Source organism: Panthera leo, chromosome A3 (genome assembly GCF_018350215.1).
Source record: "Panthera leo isolate Ple1 chromosome A3, P.leo_Ple1_pat1.1, whole genome shotgun sequence".
NCBI lineage: Eukaryota > Metazoa > Chordata > Mammalia > Carnivora > Felidae > Panthera > Panthera leo.
Window position 1 is genome coordinate 16,184,193 of NC_056681.1, and position 16,883 is coordinate 16,201,075.

Consider the following 16,883-nt stretch of genomic DNA (forward strand, 5'->3'; position numbering starts at 1 on the left):
CTGCCCCCCCATCCACTCAGAAGGGTCAGCCTGGGGTGGGGGTAGGTAGCCAGTCTAACTGTTCACTCTCCTACCTAAGCACAGTGCCAGCCGCAGGACCCATGTCTTTCCTTCCCACTGGCTTAGTGGCATTTTGCAGAATTTTCCCAAAGCCTCCAAAATTCCACATGACATGCTGACTGTTCCATCTTGGGGCTTAATGTTTCTCAAATGTGCTCAAACCCAGGCCTTCTCATCCCTCCCTTGAACCACCCCCAAACCATCCCGCTCCCAGATGGCCAGGCCACATTGGTCCATCTCCCAAGAGCCAGACCCCTGACACCCGCCCTGGACTTGGGGAGTGAGGAGAGAAAGGAGTTCAACAATTATAACTTCTCCTTTTCATCAGCAAACAGGATGCTGGACCCTGATTAGATATTAGTGTAGCTCCAAGCCAATCTTAGTCCTGGGCATCGGTGGGGCCCCTGGGAAGAATAAGACTTTGGCTTCTGAGGCTGGCGACAGGGGCAGGAAGCCCCTCAAACTGGATCACGGTGAGGACAGAAGGGCCCTTTTAGTCACCGTGGTCAAGAGCTCCTGTTCTGATCCAGGAAGATACAGGATCAAATCCTGACTCAGCCATTTACGAACTGGGGGTTCCAGAAAAGTCACTTAATCACTTAGATCTCAATTTCATCTTTGGTAACAATGAAAGAGACGATGCATGTGCTGCACTTAACACAGCGCCAGGAATGAGGCAGAGTCTGAGGCGGGCCCTGGGGGGGCAATTCCTCCCTGACACCCTTCTGAGCCACGTGCACCCATCCATCTTCACTGCCGTCTCCAGGTGTCTTCCCTCTCACCTGCATTACATGCATCACCAGCCCCCATCTGGCCCGCCGGCTAGTCATGGCCGAGGAGCCCACGTCTCAGTGCCTCAGTCTGGGGTTCAAGGCCCCCAGGCTTCTCCAGACAGCTCAGTCTTTTCATTGCCTTCCCCCCACGCCCTTCTTCTGACCTGAGTCCTCGCCCAGACTGTTTGCCCTACTTTGGAATGTTGTGTCTCACCTGCTCCACTAGCCGAAATCCAGCCCTTCCTTAAAGGCCTAATGCAGTCTGCCCCTTTCTTGGTGCTTTCTCTGACCACCCTAGTCCCTCCAAGTTCCCGTTGCAGTTGCCCACCTTGGATTGTCCTCTCGGTGTTGACAGCCTGTAGGGAGCATCACCCCCGTACCCACCCAAGTCCCAAAGAAGGGAAGAGCCATGGGTTACAGGTGGAACGGTGTCTTCCTTCTCAACAGTCTCCTACACTGTGCCTAGCCCAGCTGGGGCTTTAGAAATGCTCCTGGGATGACCGGGTGGTTGTCTGCAAGTCTTCTTCAGCCTCTGGAGAGGTGGCTGTGGAGAAATTAGCATGGCTGAGGTGGGTGACAGTGGCAAGTGGAGAGGAGCGTTGCAGGCAGGGGCAGCAGGACAGGGAGGGATCAGAGGCCCCGATCTGACCCAGCCTTGAAGGGTTTTGTGTCTGGGCACTAGGACAGTACTTGGAGAGAAGTACCAGTCTGAGGGGAAAGGGAGCTAGCTATGTCCAAGCAAGGTCCCATGTCATCTCCAGAGAGTTGTCCTTTGGGGGTGAAGAAGTTGGGGTTAGGTATGATGAAGGGGAAGGCAGTGGCTTTGGCAAGAGAAGAGTTGTCCAAGGCAACAGAGGATTTTCCAGCTGGGGTCTCCCCAAGTCAAAGCCCCATCATCCAGAGCAGGGGGTGGAGGGTAGCAATGGGATGTGGCCCGCAGCCCAAGTTCTTGGGCCCTTCGCCCTTTCCATTGCTGCCCTGAGACTGGCCTTGTTGTCACGGCTTCCTTCACTGTGAACAAGTGACCACCGGGGCTCTCTGAGGGGGCTGGGGGGCCGGCAGAGCCCCCGACCCCCAGCGGCTTGCTAGATGACTTCCTGCTTGGTGATGGTCGGCTGGGGGATGGCGGAGGGGGGCTTGACAATCGTGGCGATCGCTCCTGGCAGGAGCTTGTAGGGCTCAGACGCTGAGCCACCTGGTGGTGAGGGCTGTGGAGTCTCAGGGGTGGCTGGAAGGACAGAGAGACAGACAGGGGCTGCTGAGAATTCCAGCCCTTTGGGGAATAAATGAAGACTCCTGAGTAGGTTCTTCCCCCACTCTGAGACATAGTTCCCTCTTCTATAAAATGAGAGAATTAAACTAGATAATCTCTAAGGTCTCTTAAAATTCAAACCTTCTGAGTTCCACATCACAAAGTCTAAGTATGGTGAGTCTGGGAGGCTGCAGATGCGCCAGGTGTTGTCAGAGCCTTTTGCCTAGGTCCTACCAACACCCATCTCCTCCACCATTTAACATGGAGATCTGGGCTGCTTCTCCCAGACCAGGGCCCAAGTCTGACTTTGTTTGAGGACAATGGGACATGTGACAATAATATCCTTTCTTGGAGAGAAGGGATAACAGTTGATGAGACCCAAGGGTCTGGCCAACTGGCTCAAAAAATACTATTTCTTTGATATTTAGGTAGATGGATAATGGAAACTAATTGGCCTCACAGCATCACACATTTGGAAGTTAACTTCTTTGACCATGACCCAGTTGGCCAACTGTATTCAATGGACAACTTTCCCAAAGAACAATCTCAATGGAATGCAATCTCATTTTAGTGGATGACCTCCTCATCACAATGATAATCTTACTTTTTGAAGAACTTTGTCCAGTGACAAACTCACACTTCTGAGATTTCACCTCAGAATGAAATATATGTATATATGGCCCCCAGTGGACATCCCCACCCAAGGAGTAGTCTCATCCAATTGTATAATGGCTAGTCTTACCTATTGGGCAGTCTTACTTCAAAGAACAATTTTACCTGATGGGCAACATCACCTAATGGAATTCTTGCCCCAGTGGACGTATTCATCCAATGGATCCCTCATCCCAAGGACAGCTTCATTCAATAAAGGCTATTAATTACCTCGCTGAGTAAAGGACCTCACTGAAAAAAACAGCCTTAAAAAAAGGCCAGTCTCACTCCTCACTCCTTACCCCGGAGCACAGAGAACTGCTGTATCCCAGTTCCCATCTTCTAGACCCATCCTTCTCCTGGCTCCCCCCTTGGGCCCCCAACCCCATCCCTTGCTGGGTAGAGCTCAAGTTGCCCACCTGCCTGCCCCCTGGGTCGGGGCCACTCACACATCTGTCCATTGCTGAGGTGAGAGGGCATTGTGTTGGCAACGATGACGTTCGTGCCCATGTGTTCCTGCATCAGGTGAGGGTGCAGGGGATGATGGGCATGAGGTGCATCACTGGAGGACCCTGCAGGTAAAGAGGGGACTCAATCAGGATGGAGAGTCTGAGATAAAGACCATGGTCCTTGAGGTACATCTTCAGGTGTGGCCAATAAACCTGTTCATTCAATACTGACATTGCCTGTTGGCTACCCATTTCTGGATTAGTAAGCTGGGGCTTACCACTCCTATCCATAGGTTTCATGAGGGTACTGAGAAGACCCAACAAACCAAGAGAACAGAAGTTGAAAGAAAGAAGGAGCGTGTAAGGAAGCTGTGAGATCAAAATATTATAATGAATAGTGTATTGATTGACTATTAATATAAGAGATTTAACCAATGGCCCTCAAATCTCCTTGGCATGCAAGTCCTTCAAGAATTTGGTGCCAACTCACCTTTAGCCTTGTCCCCCCGATAGCCTCTGCTTCAGCCAAACCTACTTATAGCACCTGAGTGTTCCCTGTACTTCCCTATTTCTATGCTTTTGCTCTTATAATACCATATAAGGTATAGGTTGGTTTGGTGATGGCTGTGGTCACTGGTGTGACAATGGTGGGATTTTAGGGCTTGCAAGAGACCTCTAAAGTATACTGTTTCCATGATAGCTATCAATTATTGAGCATCTAATACGTGCCAGATACTGTTTCACAGCACTTTTCATGTTTAAAATAATTTAACCCTCATAACAGTCCTATAAGGTGGATATCATTATCATTATTGTCCCATTCTACAACCAGATGAGATTACAGGGCCCTGTTATCTCCCAACAGAGCACAAGCTCCATCTTGATCCTATTTTTTTTTTTAAAGATTTTATTTTTAAGTGATCTCTACACCCAACATGGGGCTCAAGATCACAACTCCAAGATCAAGAGTCATTAGCCTCTGCCGACCGAGTCGGTCAGGCGCCCCCGTCCTGACCCGGATCTCGACGACACTCGATCCATAATTCACAGGGTCAAAGTGAAAATGAAATGAGTTATCATCTGACAGTAGTTCTCAACTGGGGGACATCTGGGGCCCTCAGGGGACATTTGATAATATCTGAAGATGTTTTTGGCTGTGCTGCTGAGGAGTGCTACTGGCATCTCAGGGGTAGTGAGGCCAGGGATGTGGCCGAACAGGGTACACGACAGCCCCCACAAAAAAGAATGATCCAGTCCCAAATATAGGCCCAGGTGGCCCTCGGCCAAGCCATCACTAGTAACCACATCACTTCCAAAATCCTGAGTTCAAGCACCCTCACTCAGATCCTGCTTCCTAGCCTCCCAGCCCACTTCGTCTTGTACCATCACTGCAAAAACTCTTCAGCCCGGCTAAATCTGTCAATTCCCTGATGCCCACTTTTCAGTATCTATCACCATGGCCCCTAACTGCTGGAGCACCATGAAGCTGTCTTCCCTCCAGAGCTTTGCACTTGTGCTTGAGCAACAGACTCAATCAAACATGCAACTTCCTCCTGATAATTGCCCTTGGATACCTACAGTCATCTCCAGCTTTGTTGAAGTCTATAAACAGTCTCTTGGCTCGTCTCTCACTGCTGCCACCATCCCAGCCTCAACCTGCTTTTCCCCTGGCTTCCTCATCTCAGTAAGTTATTCCATGAGCGTCCCTGTCACTCAAAGCAAACACGTGGGTTTCATCTTTGTTTCTTCCCTTCCCTCGCTTCCCACATCGGGTCAATCAGCAAATCCTGTGCGTTCTTCCAGTCATGCCTTCGTCCCAGCTTTCACTGTCCTACTCCGGCCTGGAGACAAGTAATGGTTAGGGGTCTCCTGCCTCCACTGTGCCACCTCTGGAATTTACTTTCTACCTAGCAACCAGAGTAGTTTGCTAAAAAGAGTAGTCTGATGTTCACTCTTCTGCAATGAAAATGAAATCCAAATTTCTGACTGTGACCTACAAGACCGCATGTTGCCGATTTGGTGTCTGCCCATATCAGTTTTCATCTCATGACCTTATCCTTCTTTCTCGAACACACGAACCTCTCCTGCCTCAGGGCTTTTGCATGAGTTACTTCCGCCGGGAATGCTTTTCTTTTGGCTTTTAAATGTTCTATTTCCTTTCATCCATCGGGTTTTAGCTCAAAAGTCCCACTTCAGAGAAGTCTGTCTCTGTTGGACAACCTACCAAAATAGACCCCTTTCCAGTTACACTCTATCATATTACCTGCTTATTTCAAAATCTCTAGTTATCCTTTGGTTATTGTCAGTTTCCATGAGCCCTTATGCACACACACGCGCGCGCACACACACACACACACGTACTCACACACAACCTCCAGAAAGGCAGAGCTCTTGTTCTCTGCTGAATCTCCAGCACTTACAACAGTGACTGGCACACACTAGGTTCCCAGTGCCTGAACAAATGGACCATTGGTCCCATTTTTCTGATGAGGAAACTGAGGCTTAGGTAGGTTAAGGGATCTGGCCAAGGCCACAGAGGGAGGAGGTGACGGAGCTGAGGGGTGGGGCCTAGGTATGAAGCTTATCTTTTGCCAGGGGGCCCGCCCACCTCTCAGCCCCTCCTGGGCCTGGCACGGACCTCCCAGCAGCATCTCCTGCAGCAGGTTGTCGATCTTGGCCATGCCAAAGAGCTTGATGAACTGGATCTGCTCGATCATCTGCCAGGTGATGCTCTGCAGGGTGGGCAGCAGTAGCAACAGCTCGCCGAAGCGGCCACGCGAGTCGTACTGGCGGTCGTTGATGTAGTCCTCCAGGCTCACCTGCACCTGGGAGCGCAGCCGCTTGATCTTGCCCGGGTCGCTCAGCCCCTTGGCGTCTGCAACGGGGAGGGCACAGGTGAGGGAGGGCAGGGGGGCCCAGTCGGAGCCTCTGGGGAGCCGGGATCCAGCTCTCCCCTGGCTCCTGGGGTCCTGACAGCGGGTCTTGAGGCCCAAGGTCACCTAGGGAGTCCTTAGCCGTGCTAGGACAGCATTTGGGATCCTCGGGAACCTGGGTACACTAGCACATCTGTAGCTTCCTGGACGCAGGCAGAAAAGCATTTCTGTCACATTTCCTGAGATGCAGAACCAGGAGATGGGGGTGGGGGGTGGGAGGAGTAGGACTTCAAGAACTTACCCACGAGGGCACCAAGCAACCTCCTCATTACACATGGGGAAATGAGGCAGAGAGCAGGGAAAGGACTTGGCCCAGGTCATACATCCAATTTTTGGTAGATCCATGATGGGGACTTGGGGCTCCTGATCAGCACTGAGGTCCCACTGACCAGACCTCAGCTCATGCTGCTCCCGCTGCCTTAGGAGAGTCTCCCTGTTTCCCTGCTCCCTTGCCTGTGTCATCCTGGGGTCTCAGCTTAGGTTCCATCTCCTCCAGGAAGCCTTCTCCATTCCACCCTCCCAAGCCTGCTTTATGAGTGTCCATCATATCCCAGATTTCTGTGGCTTTTCTGTCGCTAGTGGCCACATGGGATGTAACTGTCTCTTCCACCAGACTATGAGCTCTGGGTGGGCAGGCATGTCTTGTTTGTTGTTTTAAATTTTTTAAATGCTTATTTATTTTTGAGAGAGAGAGAGAGAGAGAGAGAGAGAGTGTGTGTGTGTGTGTGTGTGTGTAAGGCAGGGGACGGACAGAGAACAAGAGAAACAGAGGTCTGAAGCAGGCTCTGCATTGACAGCACAGAGCCCAATGTGGGGCTTGAACTCACAAACGGTGAGATCATGACCTGAGCGGAAGTCAGACACTTAACTGACTGAGCCACCCAGGAGCCCCTTGTTTGTCATTTTAAACCCACTACCTAGTACCATCCATGGTCAATATTTGTTGAATAGGTAACTCGATGAAGGGATGGGTAGATGGATGGAAGGATGAATGAATGAAAAAAAATCAATGGATAAATTCTAGATCCTTAACCTAGAAGGGGATTCAAATGGTTGTCCAAGAGTTAAATTCAACCTTTATGGAGGTAATGCATTTATCACCTCTTTAATGCAAAAGTAAGTTGCAGATAGAGAATTTCACTCACATTTCCATTCCAGGGCTCACTCCACTGAGCCATATTTGTGCATTCCTTCATTCAGTCAACAAACATTTATGGAGCATCACCTACCTGCCAGGCCCTATACTAGGTCACCTGCCCCTCCAAGCCAGGTTGCTCACCCTGACTCAGCATCAATAATCCCATCTTATTGAGCAATTACTACCTGTCCAGCTCTGTGCTGAGCACTGCAGAGGATAAGCCTGGGCCAGGTGCTCAAGGAAACTAGAACCAGAAGTCTTACCCTTCAAGAAATGGGGAAGAGTGTGCAGTAGGTAAGAATATAGGTTTGAGTGCTAGATAGTCTGAAGTTCAAATCCAAGCTCTGCCATCTCCTGGTTGTGTAACCTTGGGCAAATTAGCCAATCTCCCTGTGCCTCAGTTTCCTTATCTGCAAAATGGAGATAATAACAATTCCTACCTCAGAGGTACTGTGTTGCAAGCAAGAAGTGGCATAATCCACATCAAGTCTTTAGAATGGTGCCTTAGTGAGCATTCCAGAAACTGTGGTCATCTTCCTCTTCGTTACCGTTATTACCGGAGGTGATCTCCATGTTGGTGGGGTCTAACACTAAGGGCAGTGGGCAATGCCTGGGCACATGGTGGGTCCCCTCTAACATGTAAGGAGGTAAGTTAGCAAGCAAGCCTTTGAAGTCCAGGCATCTTGATATGGTAAAATGAAATCGGGCTTTGCACAAAGACATAACTATAAGGACATTCTGTAAAAATGCAGGTGGAAAGTCAGTAGATGGGTTGGGGAGAGGAGAGCCAACAACATTGTAAAGATAATCAGCAGACACCAAACTAGCCCTGAAAATATAGGAAGGAGATGGGAGAGAGAAGACAGAATGGCGAAAGGGAACAGTGAGATCCTCCACGAGTGTAGGAGGGCAACTGCGATCGGAAACAGCTACATCAAGAAGGAGAAGGCTTAGCATTTTATTTAGAGCCAGAAGAAACAGTTAAAAGAATCAGAAATGGTGCCCCCTGGGAAGGAGGCTTTAGCAGGGAATGTGGAGTGGGGGACTGTTTGAATTTAAATGTGTGCAGATATTATTTTGGTAAAAACGTTTCAGGGAAAGAGAAAAGATGAAAGGAAAGAAAAGAAGGAAGGGAGGAGGTAGGAAGAGGAGGAAGGGAGGAGGGGACAGAAGGGAAAGGTGAAAAAGGACAGAACCAAGCCCCTGGAGCCCATGTGCCTTGTCAAGGCACATCAGCTCTCTGAACCTGGTTTTCCTCGTCTGGGAAACAGCGAGTGCAAACAGCCTCTCCCAGTTGTTGTCCTGCAGAGGGAGGCTGTCAATGTAGGGCACACCACAGGAGAAGTGTGACAGAGGGTCTGGAGCATCGGGGGCGGGAGGGAGGGGCGGACTGTACCTGGGTCAAAGAAGATGATGGCTTTGAGGCAGGCATACTCATTGTCATCTATCTGTAGCTCCTGGAAGGGCAGCACCAGCTCGTCGAGGATGCGCACGGACACCCGGCTCATCTCTGCCAGCTCCGGGCAGTGCCGAGGGACGATGTAGTCATTGCCTGGGTGGGTTGGGAAGGAAAGGGGATCAGGACACCCACTTGGGTGTACCCTTCTCCCCAGCTTTGCGTAGGCCCTGTCCTTTGCGCTGCAATGCAACTGGTGCCCATGGGAGAAGGCCCCGTGGGGATTATCATGCCCATTTCACAGATGAAGAAATGGAGGCCCAGATGAAAGGAATGAGTTGTTTGAAGTCATCGGACTGGGCCTGGAGCCTGGCTTTCTAGGAGCCTTTCACATCACCCGTGCTCCATTCTCTGACATGACCCGTAAGAGTAGTGACATTCGAGGGCCACTTAGGAGGCAACAACACATCAAGGTTAAGGGCCCAGATTCTAGAACTAGACTGCCTGGGGTTGAAATCCAGTTCCACCACTAACTAACCATATATATTTGGATAAATTACTTTCTGTGCTTCCGTTTTTTTCACCTGCAAAATGGGGATAAACAACAGAGCCTACCTCCTAGGGTCGTTGTATTAAAGGAGTAGTGTTTGTAAAGTGTTAAGATTAGGATCTGGCCCATAGTGTGATCTATACAAGCATCTAAAATAATAAATAAACATGCCACGGGAGCAGACGTGACATAGGCCAAGGTTTGTGCCATTCCTGGCTGCGTCTTGCCCCTGCTCCAGAAAGCACTCAGAGTGCAAGGGCAATTCCAGGGATAACCCCTACTTCGCTCTAACTTTAACCTTGGAGGCCTTCCTTGCCTGGTGTCCACACTTCTTGCATCTGAGTAGAGGAGCCAGATGGGAACACTGGGAAAAGTCTATTCCTTTTTTTTTTTTTTTTAATGTTTGCTTATTTATTTTGAGAGACAGAGAGAGAGAACGAGAGCAAGCAAGCAGGGGAGGGGCAGAAAGGGAGGAAGAGAGAGAATCCCAAGCAAGGCTCCACACTGTCAGTGCAGAGCTTGACATGGGGCTCAATCTCACAAACCTTGAGATCATGACCTGAGCCAAGATCAAGAGTCAAACGCTTAACCGACTGAGCCACCCAGGTGCCCTGGGAAGAGGCTACTCTTGATCTTTCTCCCTTGCCCCTGCATGCCACCTTGGAAGTCTCCTGTGCCCGGGTGCATTCCACACTGGGCATGCCCTCCGCAGAGCCCTGGCTGGGGCAGGCAGCCTGCTTACCTAGAAGCAGAACGTCCTTGAACACCATGGATCGCTTGGTGGCTCCAAGCAGCAGGTGCTCACCGGCGTGGGCTCTGAGCAGGGCCACCTGGAAGAGAAAAGGGATGGTGTCTGGCCGTGGGACTCCTGAAAAGCTGTCTGCACCCCCTGGAAAGTTGCTCCTAGCCAACTCAGTGACCCTGGGAAAGCTGGCTTAATGCTTCCCTTGCCTTTACCTGCCTGAACTACAATAAAAGGGCTTCAGAAAGCCTCCTACAACGGAGAAAACCTGGAAAAGGTTCAACAGGAACCTGGAAGGGAAAAGAACATGCACTCAGAGCTAGGAGGCCAGATGCTAACTTTATCTTTGAACTGCTGTGGCCTTGGGCAAGCTGCCTCTTCCCTCTGGGCCTTGTTTCTGTGCCTGATGAAACTTAACACCATTCTGGGTGTTTTTGTTTTTCTTTTTGCAGCAGAGTTTCATCAGACTCTCAAGAGGGTCTATGAGCCAGGAAGATCTAAAACCATAGGTCCCGAACTCCTACCCGTGGACCAGCTACGGAAGATTATGAAGAGTATTTTGTAAAATGCAGATTCTTAGGCTCTACTCCCAGAGATTCTGAGTCTGTAAAAGTGGGCCCAAGGATCTGTATTTAACAAGCTCCCCAGTGATTCTGATGTGCAATTGTGTTTGGGAAATCCCTACTCTGGAAGATCTCCAGGGTACCTGCTCACTTGACATTGTAAGATTCTAGGATTCTGAGAGTGAGTTCCAAGCATTTGGACATGGGTGTTGGTTCCCAAAGCAAAGGCGTGAGCACTGGTCCTTGGCAGGGGATGGGCTTGACATATTCCTTCCCTGCAGAGAAGACAAAGCAGCTTTGGAAGACTGAAGTCCGAGGCAGGGGCCCGGCCAGGAGGACACTGTCAGTCCTTTCCGAACCATCTGCTTTGGTGTTTATGTCAGGCCCAGAGGATGGGAAAAATGGCAACTGGTGAAAATAGTCACAGGCTGGTCACCTCAACGATCTTGTCTGCAAGGTTGGATTGGGGAATTTTGGAGACTTTTTTAGCAGGCTAAACTAGGACGCAAAAATGTTTTGATTGTTCCTTCTCTCATTTATCAAATGTTGAGTGCCTACTAAGCGACAGACACTTCTTAGGAAGGAAGGACAAGACAGATGGAGGGAGGTGAGAGTCACGTGATAAAGAGATATGGGACAAGAGGGGCTACGCTGGGTGGGGAGGGCAGAGAAATTCTCTCTAAGGAGGCGAAACTGTCTAAGGCATGGAAGGCAGCTGGCACACAATAAACCGTCAATAGATATTTATTTGAAAGAAGAAAGGAAGGAATGGGTGAAGGGATGAATGAATGAATAAATGAGCAAACTAGTTAACTTCCTTTCCAGATCCAGCCCCTCCTGGGCAGCCACCAGCTCTTCTTCATCTATTCTCCCATGGTCACACCTTATGAGGGTGACAAGAAAAGAGGAGAATGGTAAAGAGTCCTGCAGGTGAGTCCACATTCTACGACCAGGACAAAGGAGGCCAAGGATGCTTATTATCAAGCACCTCCCATTCTCGAGGTGCTGTGGAGGGCTTTCGCCACCGACCCCAGTGACTCTCAAACTGAGGGGGCAAGAGACCTGCAGTCAGATCCCAGCCCTGTGGCTGCCTTGCTCTGCGACCTGGGGCAGACCGCTTTCCCTCTCTAGACCTTAGCCCCTGTATTCAATGCTACCCAGCCTCCTGGGTTTCAATGGATTGGTGCCCAAAACAAATGAAGAAGCAAACAAACTTGGAAAGTGGCTCCTGGAGCAATGTTGACAGATTTGGGGTGTCCTTTGGAGGACAGTGTCCCCCAACTCTCCCACGTGTGCCCCATCTATCTTGGGCAAGATGGGCTCCTTATACACCATGAACGGGGAGCTGGGAGCCCTCCTGACATGGCAGCTCTTCTGGGGGTGGGCAGGCAGGGGGTGCGGGGATGTTAATGATTGTCCGGCGTTGCTGGCCACCCATCACTGCTCTCTAAGAATGCTCTGAGCCCCAGCCAGGGAGGTTTGGGTGGGAAATTGAGGTTAACAATTGCTCAGCTTGGGGGTATCTTATTGCCCTGCTGAGCCCCTGGGAAGGAGCAGAAGGGATTAAACATTAATACAGACTCTCCAGCAGAGGAGACCAGGGCCAGCACATAAGGAACAGGGGTAAAGGCAGGGACAACTCGGCCGAGATCCCTGGCCTGTTATCCTTCCCAAAGTGGGGAGGGATCTATGGGACACAGCATCCGATCCAGGTCCCAGTGTGAAGGTGAGGACCAGCCACACCAGTGTTTCCACAGTGTATCGACCCTAGCATACAAATAGGTGCTCCAGGAGAGTCTGGGGGTCAGGGGAGTTTGAGAAGCCCTGGGTTTCACAAAGTTCAGTTGCACAAAGTTCAGTTTCACAAAGTTCAGTTCACAAAGTTCACTTCTCAGAAACTTTAATAGACTAACATACATTGCCAATGTTTTGTGCAAATGTGCACACTAGAGAAGCAAATGCACCAGGAGCTGAGGTCTGGGGCGCTGTCCACTGGTGCCCCTGAGCTCCCTCCCAGCTGAGAAGGTGACCCAGTCCAGCAACCCTTTCCCAGAAAGTGTCTGCAGAGGCCTAGGGGGTGCCTGGTCAGGAGCCATCATTTGCAATATCTGTGAAACTCACCTGTCCTCAGAAATGTACCCGTGCCTCCCTGGGACCTTTCCGGTATTCCAAAGAATGTACGTGGGAAATAAAATGCTGAGTGAAACCATCTTGGTGGGATACAAGAAAGTGACACTTAGGGAGGCCAGCTGCGGCCTGGGCACAATGGAGGTGCTCCGTTACATGATCATTTCAAATAGTTGATGTCTTTAATTTTTTATGAAGCAGATATTATAATTCCCACTTTACAGATAAGAAAACTGAGGCTCAGAGAGAGGAAGCAATTCGCCCAAGATCACACAAAGCACCAGTCTTAGAGCCAGGGCTCAAGCTCAAATCTCCTGATCCCTGGCTCTGGGGCCCTGTCAACATGTCCCCAGGAGACCTGTCTCGTGCAGGAGTGCAGTGGCTAGAAGCCTGGACTTTGGAGCTTGCCCGCCAAACACACTTGCATGCACAGTGTTCTAATCCCAGCTGTGCTGGGTACTAGCTGTGTGACCCTGAGCAGGTCACTTAAGCTCTCTGTGCCCCAGTTTCATCACCTATAAGATGGGGATGATAATAGTACCTATCTCATAGGGCTGTTGGATGGATTAAATGAGTTAATATTTGTATAGTGATTTACACAGCTCGAGACACACACGAGCACCATGTGTGTTTTGTTAAATAAAATCAAACCAGTCCAAGGCTATATCCCAGGTGGGCCAGCAGGATCTACCTGCCCAGTGCCCCCACTGCCCACAGACCATGTCTCCTCTCACCTGGTCATCCAGAGGGAGCTCGCAGAAAGCAGGAATGTACTTGGCCCACTCAACGAGCACCAGCAACTGCTCCTTCATGGACTCGCACACATCGGCGATGCTGGCGATCTTTTTCGCCCGAATGTCTCCGTTGATCCCAGAGACGGGGGAGGTGATCTGGGGGAAGAGAAGGAAAATGCTGAGGATGGCCAAGCCCTCCTACAGTCTCTGTCCTCTGCACAGAGCGCCCTCCCCCCAGATAGTTTCCAGGTCTGCAAAAGGGGAGATGGACTACAGATGCCTTCTAGGCTCCGGAGGAAGCTCAGAGGCAGGTGGAGAGCAGAAAGGATGCTGAAGAAGTCAGCTATGAGGGAGGAGGCCTCCCCCCGGGCCTTCACCTGCTGCCCAACTCCCAATGTCAGCTTCTTAGAACCCCAAGGAGACTCTCGGCCCTACAGGAGAAGCGGGGCAAAAATCATCATCCTCATCTGATAGGTAAAGAAACCAGCCCAGAGAGGTGCTGTGACTTGCCCAAGGTCACAGAGCAGGGGACGGGCTGAGCCCCAGTTTGCTAATCTGTCTGCTTGTACACTAATCTGTTCTCTTAGGGCTCAGGTGATCTCAGGCCCTCATGACAGTAAACTCTGCTTGGCTTGCAGAACACATGCATGCAAAGGGTCGGACTAGAAAGTGCCACAGTGTGCCAGACCCGAGTTTGAGTTCTGCCTTTGCTACTAAACTGGCTGTATGACACTGGACTCGGTTTCCCTTCTGTGATATCCCAGGACCCTTCTAGCTGTTGCTTCAGGACCTGGCTGGAGAGGACAGGGGTGGAGGTGAGACCCCTCCTTGGTGTGGGGGATCCCCAGGTGGGTAGAGGGTCGTCCTAGTACCTGCTGGGACAGGACTTCGGCCTGCAACAATGCATTGATGGAGGGCAGGCTGCTGTCCTCGTAGCTTGATCGGCGAGTGCTGATCCGGTCCCGCTCATTTTGCACAGCTGGGAGGAGGAGAGAGCGATGAGGAGGGAGGCCAGGGATGGGGTGGAGGGGAGGGTGGTCCCCTGACTGCTGAGGAGCGGGTGAGGCGCGAGGGGAGAGAGCTCGACCCAGCAGGAGATACTGAAGGGCTGAACTGGAGTAAAGGAAACACGGTTGGAGGTGGGAATAGGAGGGAGCACCCAGGGGGCAGAGCCCGGCTCAGCGTGTGGGAATGAGAGATGCATTCCAACCCAGCACGTGGGAGAAACTTCGAAGCACCAGAACTGCCCCCAACACAACGGGGCGCTGAGGGAGTGATCCACCCGTCCCCGGACGGATGCAACACAGTGATGCCTTGGAGAGGGTTTAAGATGGGTCTTGAGTATTGAAGAGGGGATCTGTCTAGATGACAGATGTTTAAGCTCTGTTTTGGAGAAGGGGCCCTTTTTTCCCAGATGAAAGTGGGTAAAATAAGCAAAAAATGCCTCTGGGTGACACAGAGATGGCCCAGGGGTTCCTGAACACGGAGACGGAAGGCCTGGAAAAGGGGATCTGGAGGCCCCCACCTGCCTGGCACGTGCTCCAGGCTAACCTCAGAGACAGCAAGAAGCAGCCCTGGGCCCCTCCCGTCCCACCGGTGCACTCTCCTCCAGGAACTCAGAGATCTGGGCCTCCACCTACGGGGGCCCCCACACCTCCCTGCACATCCCCATCCGTGTCAGTCCTGGCCTAAGATTTAAGATGGACCTTCTGTTGCCCTGGCCGTCCCCTAGAGTCCAAGAGGCCTCACTGTGGAACGAGGCTTTGCTGAAGCTGGCAGGAGGGAGCACGAGGCGGCCGGAGACCTGGGTGGCTGTCTGGAATTTGCCACTTACTCTGTGTGCTGGTAGAAATCAAGTCCTCTCTTGGGGCCTCGGTTTCCCCATCTATAAACTTTTTCCCTCCCAGACCCGCTCCTCTTCAGTCTTGCCCATGTCAGGAATAGGCTAGTTTATTCTTCCTCTCCCAGCCTGGGAGTCCTCTCTTTATTTCACGGGCCGCCTCTGCTCACGCCCACGTGCTGTCCGGAATCCCCACAGAGTCCACGCGTGCCCCCTCCCCCGCCCCCCGCTCCAGTCTGGACCCTGCTATGTCTTCCCTCAAGCAGCTCAGGCTCTCCTCCCTGGTCTCTTTGCTTTTGGCCTCGCCTTGACCGTCTGGGCACCTCGCAGAAGACGAGGGGATCCGCTAACACTGAACTCAGTCACGATCCCCCACTGCTCAAAACCAGTGACTCCCCGGCCCACGTGGAGTGAAGCCACAACCCCTACCGTGGCCCCTCTTCTCGGGTCCCACTCCACCCGCTCTCGCTCAGCACCTCTGCCAAGGATTCTGACCCCACCCCCCAGCTTAGCCTCTTGACTTCTCACCTGGTTCTGTGCCAACGTCACCTTCTCAGAGACACCCTCTCTGACCATCCTGCCCGACGTGGCATCCCTCCCTCATGCTCTGCCCTTTATTTACACTGCTTCACTTTTCTTTGGGGCCCTTATTGTAGAATCCTTTGTTCATTCTTTACTCTCTGTCCCTCGATGGGAAGGAAAGCTCCAGAACGCTAGCACTATGGTCCTGTTCGCTGCCGTAGCCCCAGTGACTAGAACGCAGCTTGGTGCACAGTGGGTGCTCAGTACGTGTTTGTCAGGTGAATGCAACAAGTTTTGGTTCCCAGTTGGGCCCAATGCCCTCTCTCTCTGTGGGACCCCCACATTGCAGCCATCCAGCTTCCTCTCGATTTCACACAGTCTTGAAGTCGGAGAATGAAAATCAAAGAGTCTGAACGGAGCCCCGGAGTGGGTGGGGTATGACCGAGGTCCCAGGTAAGAAATCTCTCCTGCGACCCACCTCCCAGGAGAGGACCGGCTCCGGGGACTGCTCCCCTGCACACGTGGTGGCCCTGCCCGCCGCCGACACCCCTCCCATGGCTGCCAGCTCCCGCACCCACCAGGGCGCCGAGTGGAGGCGGGCCCAATAAAAGGGCCGCTGTCAGCAGCTGCGGATTGGGCTCCTCAAGGTTAGCTGGTGTTATCAGTGCCCAGCGAGAGCTCAGTCACGGAATGATGTTTTCCAAATGTTTGCTCAGTATTAGCAGGGTCGGGGACCTAATGTAACTTCTATTGAATATTAACCGACCCGGCCAGAGGCAGAGAGGAGGATGAGCCTGTCTTCCCAGAGAACCCCTGGACGGGGCCCATGGGGGGCTGGGCTGGGGTTCTGAGGAAAGACCCATCAGACCACCCCGGCCCACCACCAACCTGTACCTGCTGCACCCACCCTTGGCCCAGCTTCCTGAGTGGGCTTCCGTCCAGGAGCTGGGCATTTGTCCCGGGTCTGCCAGTCAAGACCCACGTAGGTGTTGTCTCAGGTTATAGGAGAGAATTCAAGACCTGCTGTTGGGCCCACTGACCCCCAGCTTTCTCCCCAGAGTCTTCTTCCCTTCAAGGGAACCCACTTCTGGCCACCATGGAATATCCTCTGGCCAAGACTCACAGGCCTGTGGGATTTGGAGCCCTTCCCTGT

General features: G+C 51.8%; 1 protein-coding gene across 6 annotated transcripts in view; it reads right to left on the reverse strand.

The window, feature by feature from the left end:
- Positions 1–659: 659 nt before the first annotated feature.
- Positions 660–16,883, reverse strand: part of HNF4A (hepatocyte nuclear factor 4 alpha) — a 56,880-nt gene continuing 40,656 nt past the window's right edge. For 3 of the 6 annotated variants that reach the window (XM_042930901.1, XM_042930902.1, XM_042930896.1), the window contains exons 4-10: positions 14,241–14,347; positions 13,369–13,524; positions 9,945–10,032; positions 8,653–8,808; positions 5,794–6,060; positions 3,156–3,308; positions 660–2,061 (exon numbers count right to left, since the gene is read on the reverse strand). In XM_042930901.1, the coding sequence (XP_042786835.1) occupies positions 1,919–2,061; positions 3,156–3,308; positions 5,794–6,060; positions 8,653–8,808; positions 9,945–10,032; positions 13,369–13,524; positions 14,241–14,347 (1,070 nt within the window). In that variant the 3' untranslated portion in view covers positions 660–1,918. The remainder of the gene's footprint in view (positions 2,062–3,155; positions 3,309–5,793; positions 6,061–8,652; positions 8,809–9,944; positions 10,033–13,368; positions 13,525–14,240; positions 14,348–16,883) is intronic. The other 3 variants (XM_042930900.1, XM_042930899.1, XM_042930897.1) reach the window with 3 other exon arrangements.